General features: G+C 44.3%; 1 protein-coding gene across 2 annotated transcripts in view; it reads right to left on the bottom strand.

Moving 5' to 3' along the window:
* Positions 1-1,276: 1,276 nt before the first annotated feature.
* The window catches only part of LOC142295412 (trypsin inhibitor ClTI-1-like), a 43,169-nt gene continuing 24,227 nt past the window's right edge, over positions 1,277-20,218 (bottom strand). The window contains exons 3-4 of one of the 2 annotated variants that reach the window (XM_075338516.1): positions 5,161-5,273; positions 1,296-1,577 (exon numbers count right to left, since the gene is read on the bottom strand). In XM_075338516.1, the coding sequence (XP_075194631.1) occupies positions 1,532-1,577; positions 5,161-5,273 (159 nt within the window). In that variant the 3' untranslated portion in view covers positions 1,296-1,531. Of the gene's footprint in view, positions 1,578-5,160; positions 5,274-20,218 lie in introns of both variants that reach the window. The other variant, XM_075338522.1, reaches the window with a different exon arrangement.

The following is a 20,218-nucleotide window of genomic DNA, read 5'->3' as shown; positions in this document are numbered from 1 at the left end:
TTATTTGTGATACTGCCTGCGTCTTATCAGTATTGTGGTTCCTGTATGGTTCGCAGTCTGATAGCAACAACTCCCAGCATCTCCTTACCATTGTTAAGGACAAGCTGGGAGTTGTAGATTCCGGCATCTTCCGAGCCTTCCCATTGATCTGCATTGTAAAATACAGAACGTTTTCCGAGTGGAAAACACCAGAAGAATGGAACGGTCACTTCTTTTAATCACTTGGTGGTTTTAAAAACCTGAAGTGGGTAATAAATGTTCAAAATCCTGAACCTGTGCACAGCGAGTAGATGCATATGGTCATTCATGACCAGTATTTTTTATAGTAGTTTCCATGGTGGGATCTGCCCCCAAAAATGTCATTGCATAGTGCCTAAGTGGTATGTGTCCAAAATTATCACCAGTGACAACAATAGCTTCCTGATCACCTATCTATAGAATAGGTCATCAATATTAGTTCAGGGGGATCTGATTTTGTATCCCTGCCCATCAGCTATATGACTGCAGCATTATGTGGAGAGCAGCATCCTCTTCATTATCTGCGAGACCCAGCTCTGTAGGAAAATAACGGCTTCACCAGGTACTGCTACTAAGAGCAATAAATAGGCCTGAGTTGTAATACTGGATGCAGCCGTGACTACATGCTATATGGTCATGTTACACAACCTACAAGTGCACAAAGATATTACACATTCACCACGTGAAAAGTGGACCTGTGCACCCCCAAATGCCAGGGCTGAATTTTAGTCCTAGTCCGGCCCTGTCATCTGTGCATGCGCCACCTCCGGGTGCCATTTTCCTTAAGTCCGCTTCTGGGACATTCAATGGGCCAGCTGCAGCACGTGCGCAGATGAGAGTTGAGCTGAGAGCTCCATCTGCGCATGCGCCGACTCTGTGTGCCATTATTTGAAGCCCTTACCACCGACATCTTCAGAATCACCCGTGCCTTACCGCCCGCCGGACAGAGCCTCACTGCCCACCGCACAGAGCCTCACTGCTCACCGCACAGAGCCACATAGAGCAGAACTGCACAGAGCAGAGCCACCCACCACACAGAGCAGCGTCCACAGCCCCAGCACAGAGCAACGCCCTCAGCACAGCGCACAGCATCACCTCTGCCTCCTGTGACCCCTCTTAACCACCCCCCGTAAGCTACATTTGGATTTTAAGACGCACCCCTCGTTTTGCTCCCAAATTTTTGGGAGGAAAAGTGCGTCTTATAATCCAAAAAATATAGTAATTGAAGGATTTATATCCTGGAAAACTCAACTGTTTACAAATGATCTTTAATGAAAATCAATTTAGGCTGAAACGTATTTGCATAATAACAATTTCTACTGTGTAGACATTCCATAGAACTATAAAGTGACTAAATCTTTAGAAAATTGCTTTACATAAATACTTCAACCTTCATATTAGATTTGCTCAAGATTTATTTTTTATGGTTTATGATTAAAACATTGTTGAAAGTGATCATTGCTGTAAAAGAAGAGACGGCTTCTGATGATCTCCAAGATGTAATAGGAGCATATCAGCATTCGCCTTTCGATTTGACTCGAACTTTCAGCCCATTGTCTCTGCGGAGAAAACAAAAAGATTTCACAATATTATCCATTCAGTGCCAGTATCATATTGACTTGTCATTACGCACTCCGCATATCATAAATAATAACATTGTTACCAAGCATTGCCAAGACTGGAAACGCTGCCCACTTGAATGCAATCCATTACTACCTACATACCACTAAGTAATTGCTTGGGTACTTGTCAAGTCAATATTATGTTGTAGTACATTTTGTTTTCATCTTTGTTGCTGAGCTGATTTATGATAGAGTAAATTTGAGGTTCTGCTTTAAACTACGGCGGGCTTTGCACGTTGCGACATCGCAAGCCGATGCTGCGATGTCGCACACGATAGTCCCCGCCCTCGTCGCAGGTACAATATCTTGTGAAAGCTGGCGTAGCGAAAATTATCGCTACGCCGGCTTCACATGCACTCACCTGCCCTGCGACCGTCGCTCTGGCCGGCAACCCGCCTCCTTATTAAGGGGGCGGGTCGTGCGGCGTCACTGCGACGTCACACGGCAGGCGGCCAATCGGAGCGGAGGGGCGGAGATGAGTGGGATGTAAACATCCCGCCCACCTCCTTCCTTCCACATATTCTACGGAAGCCGCGGTGACGCCGGTAGGAGATGTTCCTCGCTCCTGCGGCTTCACACACAGCGATGTGTGATGCCGCAGGAGCGAGGAACAACATCGGACCGTCGCGTCAGCGTAATTATGGATTACGCCGACGCTGCACCGATGATACGATTATGACGCTTTTGCGCTCGTTAATCGTATCATCGAGCCTTTACACACTATGATGTCGCATGCGATGCCGGAAGTACGTCATTTTCAATTTGACCCCACCGACATCACACCTGCGATGTCGTAGTGTGCAAAGCCCGCCTACAAGCAAACAACTTGTGATAAGAAGAGCATCTAAAATAAAAAGTTAGATCATACAGATACACATACAAATATAACACACAGTGCTCAGCAAAAATGAGTACACCCTCTTTGAAAAGTAAGATTTGAATCAGTAACGAAATACAAGAACCTTTACCAAAATTTTGTCAAGACTGAGTTGCATGGAACTTTTTTTTACCCCATAACATGAAAGGTTAATAATATACCTTTCATTACAAAAGCTTCAGTTTAAGTCAAATTAGTTGATGCAAATATGAATACACCCCACAACAAGAACTATTAAATCTAGTATTTTATATGACCTCTATGGTTTTAAATGACAGTACTAAGTCTTCTAGGCATCAAATGAACAAGTTGACAACAAACCGTGTCCCCCCTGAAAATAAGACCTACCCCGAAAATAAGCCCTAGCAGGGTTTTTATGGTCTTTATGGAGTATGCCTATAAGACCTATTCCAAAATGAAGCTCTAGTTATGTACAATACTATAATAGTGCAACCCTTGTGCTTGTGCAACCCTTTCAGGATATGTGGACAGAATAAGTAAATGCGATCTGAAAGAAGCGCTGCTGTGGATAGAAATCTGCAAACTAAAGGTGATAAAGGTATTTCAGGGATGATCTATTTCCTTCATCAGATTAAGCAGAGTGGTGAGCGGGATTATGAGTGGGGGAAGGGGTGAATATTCATTTTCCATTAGCACAAGTTCCAATTACTGACACCAATAAAAAATGTAAGACACCCCCTGAAAATAATCCCTAGCACATCTTTTGGAACCAAAAATAATATAAGACCCTGTCTTATTTTTGGGGAAACATGGCATTACAACATGTATCGTTTTCTATTCTTCAAGAACGACTTCTTTTGGAGCCTGGATGCTGGATGGAGAGTGATGACAACTTGTCTCTTCAGAATTCCCCATAGGTGTTTCATTTGGATTCAGTTCAGGAAACATACTTGGCCACTTGTGATGGCTTATCGCTGCATGATTTTGTTTCACAATTACACAGTAATTGGCCAGTCTCGCAGAGTAGTGGAGCTGCGGTCAAATTGCAGCCACAACTTAGCCTCCGTTGCTATCCTTACTTTACAAATCAGCCCTACCACTCAGATACAATGTAGCAATTGTATATAAAAAAGTGGGAATTACTTATTACTACTGCCTTGTTTTAATAGATACTTGGAGCAGCAAAGCCTTCACTGTAGCTAATATAGTTGGACATACGATATTTAAATATGCCAAACAGACTTGAACCTACGTAGGTCCGTTATGCACTGCCAATGTATATATGAAGATGTGAAACATTAAAAACACATAACCAAACAAAGACATTTTCCAGTAATTCTGGTCGTACATGTAACACTTTGAGGGGCCAAAATGCGCCCAATCAACCAACAAAGGCAAATCATGCAATATACTTGTATTTTCAGCCAAAATTCCAAACATGTTTTTTAGTCTGCCAATGTGCTGTGAATTCTAATTTGCGTATGATTTTCACATAAGAAATGACATGTCAGTCATGTTGGCAGACTTGTATGGCCAGCTTCTCATTGCAATGATTGATTGGGTATTCAAATAAAGTCAAATAGACCAAAAAATGGAGAAATTACAAAAATGTCCACTAATTTTTACTTTTACATTGTTCAAATTGCAGTAAAAAGCAGAAAGGTCCGTGTACCGGCACCCAACATTCAGTGTATACACAGAATTGGGGTAACGCACAAAATGATCGATCCTTTATGGAAAAGTCTAAATATCTTATACAGCAATATAATTTTGTTCTTTGCAGAAATAAAATAATGAGTAGTGATGAGTGAGCTGTACCATACTTGGGTGCTCATAAAGACTAATGATGAATGAGCACTACCATGCTCGGATGCTCAGTACAAGAAACGTATAGTGATGATTGAGTACTACTATGCTGGGGTGCTTGATACTCGTAAGAGTTGTGATGAGTAAGCACTACCATGCTTGGGTGCTCAGTACTCATAGGAGTAGTAATGAGCGAGCACTACTAAGCTCATTACTCATAACATGTTTTGATGAGCGAGCACTACCATGCTAGGGTACTCGGTACTCGTCATGAGTAGAGATGAGCGGTTCCGTCGAGGCTTGGTTAGCCGGCAGCAAATGAGCCTAACTCCAGAGGCTTGAGCTTGACCTAAAGCCTGGATCCAGTCACTGATTGACAGTTTGAGTCTCTGTCCACATACAGCCAGCCATAAGCAGATCACTTCTGGGGGAGAGGGGTGGGCAGGCTTTTTCAAACTTTTTTTTTTGCACATTACATCCGAGCACGCTGTTGTTACCCCAAGTGTGCGCCGTTCAAACACTGCAAGCAGCTTGCGCAGCAATGGGCACCAAGCGTACCTGAGCACGGCATTGCTTGCACGAGTTTTATTCACACGTAAACCATCCGATCCCTGAACCCGAACCTTGATTTTTAAATTTGGGGTTTGGTTCGAAAACCGAACCTCAGGTATGCTTATCTATAGTCAGGAGTAGTAATGAGAGAGCACTACCATGCCCAGGTGCTCGGTACTCATAACAAATTATTGTAAATGCTTTTACTGCATTTTCTTCTATTCTATATAAATTAGCCCAGCATCTACAGCAGTTTGAATAGCATAAACCAGCTGACAAGTCGGCTTTAATACATAAGAATAATTAGCAATAATTAGCAATTACCTGTTTGAGGAGCACAGCATACACTCATTAGCATACGTATTTCCATCTGTTCCACAGACAGGGTTAAACTCTCTGGTGCACCCTGGCATCTGTTCATATAGGTAACACTTTGGCTAGAATCAAATTACAAAGAGTAAATACATTTACTGAAAGGTTTTCTCAGCAGCTACCTATTGATATTTGTAGAGTAATTATGAATGGTAACAGGTATGGGTCGGGAATCTCTAAATTCAGTATACATCTCAATATATTTGGCACACATTATGACCTTAAGCGGGCTTTACACGCTACGAGATCGCTACAGTGATCTCGTTGGGGTCACGGAATTGGTGACGCACATCCGGTCGCTTTAGCGATGCCGTTGCGTGTGACACCTATGAGCGATTTTGCTTCGTCGCAAAAACGTGCAAAATCGTTCATCGGCGACATGGAGGTCCATTCTCAAATATCGTTACTGCAGCAGTAACGAAGTTGTTCCTCGTTCCTGCGGCAGCACACAACGCTCCGTGTGACCCCGCAGGAACGAGGAACCTCACCTTACCTGCCTCCTGGCCACAATGCGAAAGGAAAGAGGTGGGCGGGATGTTCGTCCCGCTCATCTCCGCCCTCCGCTTCTATTGGGCGGCAGTTCAGTGACACTTAGAAAGGAGGCGGTTCGCAGGTCACAGCGATGTCGCAGGGAAGGTAAGTACTGTGACGGGTCCGGGCGATGTTGTGCGACACGGGCAGAGATATGCCCGTGTCGCACAACCAATGGGGGCGGGTACCCACACTAGCGATATCGGTACCGATATCACAGCGTGTAAAGCGGCCTTTAGTCTAAGCTTTCGCAGTCAAAAAATCACAGTATGGATTACTCTGCCCCTTATTCTTAGGGTTCAGGCGAGGGTAAGAATACTCCGCAATTTTTCATCTGTAGAGTGTTCCATATTTATACATTTTACACACCCGTATGTCATCCTTATTGGCTTTTTTGATATCCTTATGACATGTTTTTTATATCCGCATGTAGTGCAATGTAACTATTAAAATCTTATGCCATATCGATGGTGTCAGTATGGCATCCTTTTTTTATGTGCTCATTGAGTTAAGTTTGTTAAGTCTCATCAGAATGATGGAAGAATAATAAATGCTTTATCCTGTGCGGGTGATAAAATGCTCATCTGAACTAGTGACTAACTTATATTAGTAGGTATATGGTATCAATAGGTATCAATTTGGCACATGGAACATGGCCCAATAATACTTGTGTTTAAACTTCACCTTAGGATGCATTTTTTGGATCAAAATTGCAAATAAAATCAAAAGATTTTTACATTTATGAAAATAGGAAATGTATATGGCCTTGTACCGTTTTTTAATTGTTGATGTGTAAAATTAATGACATTACAAAAGTCAAAAACGGATATATGGATGAAAAATGTCCACACCTTTCAGATACCTACAACAATTGCCCTAAGCTGTGGAAGAAATGGGCTTGTAATTTATCAAAGCACAAGTTTGCATTATGCATGCAACTGCATAGGCCAAAAACAGAGACTAGCATAAAGCTCATTGTCACCATCTGCTGGGCAAATTGATGTACTGCACTTTGTGTCCAAAGTGAAAATTTATCGATGGGCCACCAACTAAGGCTACTTTCACACATCCGATTTTTGCTCTGCGGCACAATACGGCGCTCTGCAGAAAAACCGCAACCGTTTTTTTTGCCGCCGGTTGCGTTTTTTTTGCATAGACTTACATTAGTGTCGTATTGTGCCGCATGGGCTTGTGTTCGGTCCGGTTTTAGCCGCATGCGGCAGATTTAGCCGATGCCGTGGCCGGATGGAACGTTGCCTGCAACGTTTTTTGCAAAAAAAACCGCATCGCGCCGCATCCGGCTGCTGCGGCGCATTTTTCAATGCATGCCTATGGACGCCGGATGCGGCGCGATGCGGAAAAAAACGCATCCGGCCGCCGCATGCGGTTTCTTCCACTGCGCATGCTCAGTAGCGTGCCGCAACCGGAAAAAAACGGACCGGCCGCATGTAAAAACTTATGCAAAGGATGCGGTGGTTTTGCCGCATCCGTTGCATAGGTTTCACAGCCCGGATGTGTGAAAGTAGCCTAAATTTGTTCCGTCTTTGACTTAATGCTTAAAAGTAAAAAATATATATGTTTTTGTCAGCTATATAAGAAATTTATTGGACTATTATCTGAGTAATAGTAATACATAGTTATTGTTTCCAATCTTAAATTCAAAGAAAAAGGATACCCAGTGTGGATTATTAAAGGCATATTGAAAAACGTGATGGAGGACTATGGGCTTATGTATGTATAAGGCCAGGTTCACATGCTGTAGATTTATTTTTTTCTTTACAAATTCAGTACTAAACATATCACATAGATGTGAATAGATTATTTTTTTTATATCCCACAATATTCAGTATAGTTGTAGTCAACAATATGCTCTGTGCATGGCCATTTTTCCCGTAATCATGGAAATCTGCATCTGAATCCACATATGGAGTGACAGTGAGGATATCCTGCAGATGTCTGGTGTGTTTGAATGTAGCCTAGTGCGTGTTATGCAGATGTCTTGTGAACAATGGTCAGAAGTCAGCAGGCAGTAGTTTTGTAGGATCAGTTGTATATTGCAGCATATACCATGATATAGTAAACTATAATGTAATAACATAGTAATAAACGTTGACGGAAATAGATTGCATGTGCATTAGACATAATCCAATGAAACAAACACAAAGTGAGAGCGAGGCTCTGGGTGCACCCCATAAGACTGACCGAATATACAAAAAAACATACATACATCCATAAGAGGAGATCTCCCCACATGGTCCACCCAAAAATATATGTAGTGTCGCGGGCGGGGAGGAGGGTGTCAGCACACCGCGCTCACCCCTTCTGCTCGGGTCCGGCAGCTGCTCCTGGTGGCTCGAGCTGTGGGCCGGATCCCGGGGTTTCTCGAGCGACACTCCTCGCCCGTGAGTGAAAGGGGGTGTTTGTTGGGTGTGGGGATTGTGATAGTTCGTGACGCCACCCACGGTTGTGGTGATTGCACCACCGCTGCTCAGTATGGGGGTCCCGGGGATGGTGATGCGGAGCAGCCAGGTGTTGTGTTGCCCCTCCATGGGTAGGGGTTGGTGATCCCGGGGCCCGGTGATGAGATGTAAAGTGTAGGGCCTGGAGGGCGCAGGGACGCGGGGGCAGCGCTGTGCCTTGCGGCACTATGGTACTCACTCAGCCTGACACACGGACACAGTTTGTACGGTAAACCAACGGCTGGTAGGACGGTCCCACAGACGGCTGCACCTGCACTCCCGGTAGGTGACGGTGATGTCCCTCTTCCTTGCACCTGTGTTGACTGATGGTAGCGGTGGATTCCCTCCGGTTACCCGCTCCCCGACTGCAATCTGGGCCGGAGGAGCTCTACACTTTGCCCGCAGGCGCTGGCCCTGAGAAACTGGTGCCGTGGCGGTGGCGGTGTCTCTCCAATATGGGTTGGGCTGTTGCCTTCAATCGGGACTTGGTTGTTGGGGGATCTGCGTCCCCGTCACTGATGGATTTGGCAAATCTGGCGACTCCTAGCCTTGCCGGGGTCCGAGAGGCCCCTGCCCTGGTGCTGACTGTCCTTCGGAACACTGCTCCAGACCACCGGGCACACAGCCAACGGGGTCCTTCCAGGAACTTCCAAACGGTCCCCCTCCAGACAGTCACCGCCGTTGCTGACCTTGCTGTTCTGGCCCTCACAAAGCTGGACCCTTCAGGCTGTCTTTCTCTTCTGTCACTTTACTTGCTTTTCCTCCTTTACTACTTTCACTTTCACTTCCTTAACTCCTCCACTTTAGCTCCTCACTCCTGCTCCTCCCTGAGCTATCTGCTGTTCACTCAAGCTCGTCCCTGAGCTGACTGCCTGGTTACTTCCTGCCTCCAGAGTTGTGAGCTCCTCGGTGGGCGGAGCCAACCGCCTGGCCCACCCCCTGGTGTGCATCATCAACCTCTGGAGGAAGGCAACAAGGATTTGTGGTTAGCTGTGATGTGCCTACCTGGAGTGTGGGGTGTGGTGGTGTTGTGACCTGTGTCCCCTGGCTTGCCCAGGGCGACACATGTAGCACTTACGTCCTAAAAATGGCTAAACAAACCTAATGTTAAAGTGTAACTATTATTTTGAAAAACTTCAGTGCCAAAAGTGGGTGGGAATATGGGCTTCGGGAGCAGTGAATATTCATTTTATTTAATAATCACACAGGTGAGCACACGTGTTCACCTCTGAAGCGACAGCCCTGCTTCTGTCTCCTGTAACCCACTCCTTAATTTATTAAATATTCATCACCATTTATATTATAAATGCTGGCTGACATTACATCTTGTCAGTGCAGAAGAGTCCATCTTCTCTTTCCAGCTTTCAACATGTTGCCCCATAAAATTTAGTTGAATAGTGACTCCTTGGGGTCAATTCTATTGGCAGCCCTGTGCAACTCAGTCTGATTCAAAACCATGATAGATTTAAGACAAAGTGCTAAAACAAAACTATAGCTCCTAAAGTCTATTAAAGGGAATCTGTCACCAGGTGTTTGCTATTTAATCAGAGAGCAGAATAATATAGAGACAGAGACCCTGATTCCCATGATGTGTCACTTACTGGGCTGTGTATTGTGTTTCAATAATAGCAATGTTTTACCAGCAGGAGATTATTACTATAGGACTAATTGCTCTATATAATGCTGTCCAAACCACGGATTAGCAGCTTTCTGCCAATTCATACTGCTCTCAGATTACTTAGAAAATACGTTGTGACAGATTCTCTTTAATACTACCCATCAGCGTTACTAGCATCCTGAACCTCTTGCCTGGAGCTCCGAATGTCCTGCAACCAACATATTAAACTTTGTCAGGGTCAAGGTGACATCAATACAGTTCAAGCCCATGACAGAGCAGCGAGCCACAAGCTCCCTGCTCCATCTCTGTTCGTCTTCTAAGTTGCAGACCAGTGTAGGCGTGCAGCTTAAGAGACGTCAGTTTACCCATCAAGGTGGCGTGAAGATGTCATTGCATTTGTTGTGGGGATATCATACTTTATATAGAGGAGTTGTGGGGAAACTCATTATATATATATATATATATATATATATATATATATATATATATATATATATATATATATACATAAAAAGGGGGCTATGGAGCAAATATATTATATATATATAGGGACTGTGGGAAAATAATAGTGTATAAAGGCAGGGGTGTACATAGAGATCATGGGGCCTCATAGCAGAAAATCTAATTGAGCCCCCCCTTCCCCCCAAGAAAGGAAAAACCAAACAATATTTGTCTAGGTCACATAAGAACATATCTCACAATTTCACAGCCATTACAAAATACTTTGTTGAGGAGAGCCATTAGATCAAATACTTAATTAACCTCTATATGCAGAGGATTGTGAGAAGTGTGTTCAATGAAATCGATTCTCTGTACATAAGCCAGGTTTTCAGATATAACTAAGATGGCCACCTATGACGTCACAAACCCTACCATCAGCATGGATCCACCAGATGACGACAGACCCTCCCATCAGCATCACCATGGATCCATCCAATGACGTCATAGAGCCGCCTATGACGACGCCCACCAATCAGCTCATGGACTAACACCTTGTTCAACCCACTGACCAATGAACACATCCAGACATGCCCCTTTCCAAGGTTATATCAGGGCATGCTTCAGTTGAAATAAAGGAGTCTGGGCCGACTTTTGTCGAGGAAAGATGAATATCCGACAGTGTGTCTGATCTCATTTTTCAAGCATGCACTCGATCCACACTAATTAGAATCAGGCAGTAGGCAACTTGTGGAACTTTGTAAGAGTTCACCTTAACAACTTTTCCTTTTTGAAGCCCTTAGATTTCCCATTGCACCCATAAAGTATGATGCCAACAAAAGTGCCCCACAAACACTGAATGATCCCCCACAGTGAATTCCTCTACAGTACCCTCAAACACACAGTATAATGTCCCAACTCCCTACTGACCCCCCTCAACTACCCCAGCATATTATGGTGACCCCCCAACACAGTATGATCCCCAACTATGACCCTCACACAGCTTTCCATGCAGTATAATGGGCCACATACAGTACAATAGCCCCCACACCTCTTCACACTGTATAATGACCTCCAACAAACAACCCTCAAATATCCCTCCATAAAGTAAAAAAGCTCTCTCATAGCCCTCCAAATATTATCGAGGCCTGCAGATAGCCTTCCAAATAGTATAAGGCCGCCATAGAGTCCTCTTATATTATCATGGCCCCCACATAGAATTTCATATAATATGATTGGCCCCACATAGTCCTTTATATAGTATTATGCACCCCCATAATCCTTCATTTAGTAAAATGGGCCCCACAGTACATTGCCTTTCATATAGTATAATGCACCCCCATTGTACTCTAAATAGTACTACATAGCCCTCCATATATTATAATGCAGATCTCATAGTCTTCTATGAATTATAATGCACCCCCTATAGTCCTCCATAAAAAATGCAGCATCCATAGCCGTCCATATATTATAATGCACCCCATAGTTCTCCATATATTTTAATGCACCATTCATAGTCCTCCATATATTATAATGCACCCCACATAGTCCTAAAAAGAGTATAATGAGCCTCCCAATAGACCTGCATATAGAATAATACACCCACGTAATCCTTCAAATGGTATAATGCACCCCCCATAGTCCTAATTAAAATATAATGCAGCCCCCATAGTGCTCCATATAATAATGTACCTTGATCGTGATCCATATATTATATTTCTCCCCCATAGTCCTTCATATATTATAATGCACCAATCATAATCATCCATATAGTATAATGCACCCCACAGTCCTCCATAAAGCATAATGTACCCCATAATTCTCCAAATATTATATTGCATATCCATAGACCTTCATATATTAAAATGCATCCCACATAGACCTTCATATATTTTAATGCACTCTACATAATCACATAATCATCATTATAGTATAATGCACCCCATAGTCCTCCATATATTATCTTGCACCCCCATAGGCCCTCATATATTATAATGCATCCCATGGTCCTCCATATAGTATAATGTACCTTCATGGTTCTCGAATATTATAATACTCCCCACATAGTCCATATATTATACTGCACCCCCACAGTTCTTCACATGCAACTCCCATAATCCTGCATATATTATGATGTATCGCATAGTCCTCCATACAGAATAATTCAGCTGTATAGTCCTCCAAATGGTATAATGACCTACCCCCCGCCCCAATAGTCTTCCACGAGTATATTCACTAACTAAAAAAAAAACAAAAAAAAAAAACATTAAAAAATACTCACCTCTTCTCTTTCCCCCATTGCTCTGGTCTCCTTAGAGTATGTTCTGCCCACTCTGCACATCTAGGCACTGTGGGCTTGCAGTAGTGACTCCATCGCACCCAGGTGTGCTGAGATGTTAGAGCGCAGACACAGCGGTGGAATGATGGAGGATGTAATGTTAGCATAACGCTCCCTTTTTCATTGTTTTCAACTGTATTGGCATCTGCGATTCCGACACAGTTGAAAGTGCGAAGTGAAAGTTGAAATGCCACCGGGCCCCTTTGACTCACAGGCCTCATAACAGCCTCGTGGTTTGCCGCAATTGATGGTACCACTGTATTTAGGAAATATAAAGGAGCTGCGGGATGAAAGTACTATACATTATATAGGTGGCTGAGTGGAGCCAGCACGATCTGAAAATGGCATGCATCATATAAAAGGTGCAAATTCACAGATTTATTCCAACTGTACTGTAATATAAATGAGATTTTTAGCAAATAATTGATCAATTTTACAGGTATGTGTGCTCCATTATGGTTCTGCTTTTAACTTTATCTAGGAGGCCACATGGCACATGAAATACAGAATATAGAGTAGGACCCCCCTATTGAGATTTGCCGTGACGTTGGCAGGGGTGGCTCAAAGAATTGATCAATTATTTGCTAAAAATCTCATTTATATTACAGTACAGTTGGAATAAATCTGTGAATTTGCACCTTTTATATGATGCATGCCAATTTCAGATCGGGCTGGCTCCTTTTTTCTCCATTATATAGGTGGCTGTGGAGACATCATAGTACATTATATATGGGGAACTCTGGTATTATCATACTACATCGTGCGCAGAATTATTAGGAAAGTGAGCATTTTGATCACATTATACTTTTTATACATGTTGTCCTACTCCAAGCTGTATAGGCTTGAGAGCCAACTACCAATTAAGTAAATCAGGTGATGTGCATCTCTGTAATGAGGAGGGGTGTGGTGCAATCACTTCAACACCCTATATAAGATGTGCTTAATTATTAGGCAACTTCCTTTCCTTTGGCAAAATGGGTCAGAAGAGAGATTTGACAGGCTCTGAAAAGTCCAAAATTGTGAGATGTCTTGCAGAGGGATGCAGCAGTCTTGAAATTGCCAAGCTTTTGAAGCTTTGAAGCGTGATCACTGAACAATCAAGTGTTTCATGGCAAATAGCCAACAGGGTATAAAGAAGCATGTTGGGAAAAAAAGCGCAAAATAACTGCTCATGAAATGAGGAAAATCAAGCGTGAAGCTGCCAAGATGCCATTTGCTACCAGATTGGCCATATTTCAGAGCTGCAACGTTACTGGAGTATCAAAAAGCACAAGGTGTGCCATACTCAGGGACATGGCCAAGGTAAGGAAGGCTGAAAAACGACCACCTTTGAACAAGAAACATAAGATAAAACGTCAAGACTGGGCCAAGAAATATCTTAAGACTGATTTTTCAAAGGTTTTCTGGACTGATGAAATGAGAGTGACGGGCGAGATGGATGGGCCAGAGGCTGGATCAGTAAAGGGCAGAGAGCTCCACTCCGACTCAGACACCAGCAAGGTGGAGGTGGGGTACTGGTATGGGCTGGTATCAAATACAGTTAGGTCCAGAAATATTTGGACAGTGACACAATTTTCGCGAGTTGGGCTCTGCATGCCACCACATTGGATTTGAAATGAAACCTCTACAACAGAATTCAAGTGCAGATTGTAACGTTTAATTTGAAGGTTTGAACAAAAATATCTGATAGAAATTGAAGGAATTGTACACATTTCTTTACAAACACTCCACCTTTTAGGAGGTCAAAAGTAATTGGACAAATAAACCAAACCCCAAAAAAATATTTTTATTTTCAATATTTTGTTGCGAATCCTTTGGAGGCAATCACTGCCTTAAGTCTGGAACCCATGGACATCACCAAACGCTGGGTTTCCTCCTTCTTAATGCTTTGCCAGGCCTTTACAGCCGCAGCCTTCAGGTCTTGCTTGTTTGTGGGTCTTTCCGTCTTAAGTCTGGATTTGAGCAAGTGAAATGCATGCTCAATTGGGTTAAGATCTGGTGATTGACTTGGCCATTGCAGAATGTTCCACTTTTTTGCACTCATGAACTCCTGGGTAGCTTTGGCTGTATGCTTGGGGTCATTGTCCATCTGTACTATGAAGCGCCGTCCGATCAACTTTGCGGCATTTGGCTGAATCTGGGCTGAAAGTATATCCCGGTACACTTCAGAATTCATCCGGCTACTCTTGTCTGCTGTTATGTCATCAATAAACACAAGTGACCCAGTGCCATTGAAAGCCATGCATGCCCATGCCATCATGTTGCCTCCACCATGTTTTACAGAGGATGTGGTGTGCCTTGGATCATGTGCCGTTCCCTTTCTTCTCCAAACTTTTTTCTTCCCATCATTCTGGTACAGGTTGATCTTTGTCTCATCTGTCCATAGAATACTTTTCCAGAACTGAGCTGGCTTCATGAGGTGTTTTTCAGCAAATTTAACTCTGGCCTGTCTATTTTTGGAATTGATGAATGGGTTGCATCTAGATATGAACCCTTTGTATTTATTTTCATGGAGTCTTCTCTTTACTGTTGACTTAGAGACAGATACACCTACTTCACTGAGAGTGTTCTGGACTTCAGTTGATGTTGTGAACGGGTTCTTCTTCACCAAAGAAAGTATGCGTCGATCATCCACCACTGTACGCCCTGGACGCCCAGGCCTTTTTGAGTTCCCAAGCTCACCAGTCAATTCCTTTTTTCTCAGAATGTACCCGACTGTTGATTTTGCTACTCCAAGCATGTCTGCTATCTATCTGATGGATTTTTTCTTTTTTTTCAGCCTCAGGATGTTCTGCTTCACCTCAATTGAGAGTTCCTTAGACCGCATGTTGTCTGGTCACAGCAACAGCTTCCAAATGCAAAACCACACACCTGTAATCAACCCCAGACCTTTTAACTACTTCATTGATTACAGGTTAACAAGGGAGACGCCTTCAGAGTTAATTGCAGCCCTTAGAGTCCCTTGTCCAATTACTTTTGGTCCCTTGAAAAAGAGGAGGCTATGCATTACAGAGCTATGATTCCTAAACCCTTTCTCCGATTTGGATGTGAAAACTCTCATATTGCAGCTGGGAGTGTGCACTTTCAGCCCATATTATATATATAATTGTATTTCTGAACATGTTTTTGTAAACAGCTAAAATAACAAAACTTGTGTCACTGTCCAAATATTTCTGGACCTAACTGTATGAACTTGTCAGACCTTTTTGGGTTGATGATGGAGTGAAGCTCAACTCCCAGACCTACTTCCAGTTTCTGGAAGACAATTTCTTCAAGCAGTGGTACAGGAAGAAGTCGGTATCGTTTAAGAAAAACATGATTTTCATGCAGGACAATGCTCCATCTTCATGCAGGACAATGCTCCATCACATGCATCCAACTACTCCACAGCGTGGCTGGCCAGTAAAGGTCTAAAAGATGAAAAAATAGTGACATGGCCCCCTTGTTTGCCTGATCTGAACCCCATAGAGAACCTATGGTCCCTCATAAAATGTGAGATCTACAGGGAGGGAAAACAGTACACCTCTCGGAACAGTGTCTGGGAGGCTGTGGTGGCTGCTGCATGCAATGTTGATCGTAAGCAGATCAAGCAATGACAGAATCTATGGATGGTAGGCTGTTGAGTGTCATCATAAAGAAAGGTGGCTATATTGGTCACAATTTGTTTGGGGTTTTGTTTTTGCATGTCAGAAATGTTTATTTCTAAATTTTGTGCAGTTATATTGATTTACCTGGTGAAAATAAACAAGTGAGATGGGAATATATTTGGTTTTTATTAAGTTGCCTAATAATTCTGCACAGTAATAGTTACCTGCACAAACAGATATCCTCCTAAAATAGCCAAATCTAAAAAAAAACACTCCAACTTCCAAAAATATTAAGCTTTGATATTTATGAGTCTTTTGAGCTGATTGAGAACATAGTTGTTGATCAATAATAAAAAAAATCTCTAAAATACAACTTGCCTAATAATTCTGCACATGGTGTATATATAGAGGAACTGTGGGAACCTTCATAACATGATACTATATATAAGTGGGCTGTGGGACCATCATACTAAATATATAGAATAATGTGAGGATATCTTGCTATATATAGAGGGGCTGTGGGGACATCATACTATTTATAGTGGGGCCATCATATATCTATGGAGTGGTGGGGCCATCATACTATAAATGGAGCTGTGGGAACCATAATATTATATATATATATATATATATATATATACTGTATATATAGGAGTAGCGGGATTACATAATACAGTATATAGGGAGCTGTGGGCTATAATACCATATATAAGCCGCTGTAGGGCCATTATACTATACTGTATAATGGGGGGGGGTGGGACCATATTAATATATATGCAGGGTCTGTAAGGACTTCATACTATATATAAGTTGCTATGGGACTATTCTACTATATATAGGGAGCTGTGCAGGCCATCATACTATATATAGAGGGGCTCTGGGGTCATAATACTATATATAGGGAACTATGGGGTTATAACAATGTATATAGGGAACTATGGGGATTTAACAATGTATATAAGGAGCTATGGGGCCATCATATACTAAATAGGGGGACTATGGAAACATCATACTGTATATAGGAAGCTGTGGATAACATAATCTATATAGCGGCTATGAGACCATTATAGTGTATATAGGGGGTTTGTGGGGCTATTATACTATATAGGGGACAGTGAGGCCATCATACTTTACATATTGAACGACTGTAGAGACAAAATACTATATATAGCGAGCTTATTATATTTTTTTGGGGGGTGGGAGCAACTGCCTGGTGGGATATTACACCGTGTCACCTTGTGCAATAGCCTGGTATGTTTTCTACATCAGAGATAACCATTTGCAGCACTGGAATTGTGAGGTACTTTCAGTTAGCGCCAATGATGTTCATTTATTGCAATTTATAGAAATACTAGCTGTAGTACCCGGGCGTTGCCCGGGATAGTAACTGTCTCTCTGTCTCTCTCCCAGTCTCTGTCTGTGTGTCGTAGTCTGTCTGTCTCGCTGTCTGTCTCTTTCCTTGTCTGTCTGTTTCTATCTCTCTGTATTTGCATCAGTCTGTCTGTCTCAATCTCTGTGTCTGTCTGTCTCTCTCTCTTTTTGCCCGTCTGTCTCTTTGCCCGTCTGTCTCTTTGCCCGTCTGTCTCTTTGCCTGGCTGTCTGTTTCTAGGTCTGTCTCTTTCCCCGTCTGTCTCTTTCCCCGTCTGTCTCTTTCCCCGTCTGTCTCTTTCCAGGTCTGTCTCTTTTCAGGTCTGTCTCTTTTCAGGTCTGTCTCTTTTCAGGTCTGTCTCTTTCCCCGTCTGTCTCTTTCCCCATCTGTCTCTTTCCAGGGCTGTCTCTTTCCAGGGCTGTCTCTTTCCAGGGCTGTCTCTTTCCCGCTCTGTCTCTTTGCCCATCTGTCTCTTTCCAGGTCTATCTCTTTCCAGTATATTTAAATATCAATTGTCCTTGTTAAACACACACACTTCAAACTAGTCAGAAACAACAACCCAACCAGGATAATGATTAGGTATGAAGTGAAAGCGTATACATATGTTTTTTATAAAAGTAGAAACTATATTAATAATAATTCAAAACAGTAAAAACAGGAAGAACCCACAAAGTAGAGCACATGATCCCAGGATAATATCCACAACAATCATACGTAATATCCGTTACAACTATCTATAGATTTATTAGCCTCAGGATAAATATCACATATATATCCCATATGGTTAACAAAGCCACATGCAAATGCCTATGTGCTATGTGTGACACCGCAGGAACGAGGAACCTCACCTTACCTGCGGTCGCCGGCAATGCAGAAGGAAGGAGGTGGGCGGGATGTCACGTCCCGCTCATCTGCGCCCCTCCGCTTCTATTGGGCGCTCGCTTAGTGACGTCGCTGTAACGCTGAACGAACCGCCCCCTTAGAAAGGAGGCGGTTCGCTTGTCACAGCGACGTTGCTAGGCAGGTAAGTAGTGTGACGGGTCTGAGCGATGTTGTGCGCCACAGGCAGCGATTTGCCTGTGTCACATAACCGATGGGGGCGGGTACGCACGCTAGTGTGGCGCCCTGGACTAGCCAGGTCGTCACAGATAACATACAAACACCCCACCCCCATTAGACAGGGAAACCAGCCAAACACAAAACCCTTGTTGCCTCCCTCCAGAGTCTGATGTCCACACCAGGTGGGGCGGAGCCAAGTGGTTGGCCCCACCCACCGAGGAGTTCACAGGCCTGGAGGTGGGAAAAGTGACAGTGAAGTGTTGGAGTTTGAAGTGAGAGGAGCAAGCACTTGGGTGTCTGGGTTTGTGGCCCAGGCACTGACAGCAAGGTTGGCAGACGGTGGTGGCCGTCTGCAGGAGTGGTGGAGCAACGCAGAACCGTAGGACCGGGGTTGGGCGTTGGCCCGCCGGTACCGACCGGGGAGCAAAGTGAAGCCACCACACACAGGCAGGGCCATCGGGCCCCGACCAGGCTTGGAGCCGCTTACAATAGTCAAATCCGAATGTGACCGGTACCCCAGGAGTTTCCTAACAACAAAAGTCCCGATTGAAGGCAACCGCCCACACCGTGAGGGTATACAGCTACCGCCTAAGGCTAGAGACCCAAGGGCCAGCGCCTGCGGGCAAACGGGCTCCTCCGGTACCCATACACTGGGGAGCGGACTACTGTTGGGGATCCATATTAGTCAACTGAGAACATCAAGGTGCAGGGAAAGACAGCCGCCATCACCTGTCCGGGGAGAGACACAGCAGCCGGCTGCGGGACCCGTGCATCCAGCCGTTTGGTTTACCGAGGACTTTGTACATTTCTTACTGAGTGAGTACACCCGTACCATCCGGCACCGCGCCGCGCTGTCCCTGCAACCCTGCACCTCACCAACCCAGCCTCCCCGTCACATTATCGGGCCCCGGGACCACCGACCCCTACCCACGGAGGGGGAAAACAACATCTCAGCTGCTCCCTACCATCGCTCCCGGGATCCCCGTCACCAGCAGCAGTGGTGCCCATCTTCATCACGACCCGTGGGTGGCGTCACGGACTAAATTCCCCAAACCAACCACCCCTTTCACTCACGGGCGAGGAGCGCCGCTCGAGTCCCCAGATCCGGCCCACCGCTCGAGCCACCGAGCAGCAGCCGCAGCAGCGCCAGTCCCGAGCGTTAGCGAGAGCGCAGCAGCGGCAGCGTCCTCCCCACCCGCGACACTAGCGATATCGGTAACGATATCGCAGCGTGTAAAGCAGCCTTTAGCCATAGTGGGGAGCGGGACCCAGCAAGTTTCACACTACCAGGACCATCAGAGAAGTAAACTTAGTACCAGGAGGCAGTTCATGGATCACCAGGCAGCACCATTGAGGATGGGACCCAAACTAAGCTCCCCTCAGCGGCAGCGATGTCCAGAACTTTGGTTTATCCAGTTGTCGGTGTCAGCTTAATGGACTGAGTACGCAAGTGACCCCTTTACATCCAATGGCACTCCCCTTCAATCACTGAGTCCCCTGGTATTTCCCCCTAACCGTGGAGGGTCATAACACCTGGCTGCCCCACTCCATCATCCCCGGGTACTCCCAACTGCAGCGGTGGTACTCAAATTACCACATACCACGGGTGGC

This window comes from Anomaloglossus baeobatrachus, chromosome 1, assembly GCF_048569485.1.
Source record: "Anomaloglossus baeobatrachus isolate aAnoBae1 chromosome 1, aAnoBae1.hap1, whole genome shotgun sequence".
Taxonomy (NCBI): Eukaryota; Metazoa; Chordata; class Amphibia; order Anura; family Aromobatidae; genus Anomaloglossus; species Anomaloglossus baeobatrachus.
Note: the sequence above shows the minus strand (reverse complement) of the source record. Positions and strands in the feature narration are given on the sequence as shown.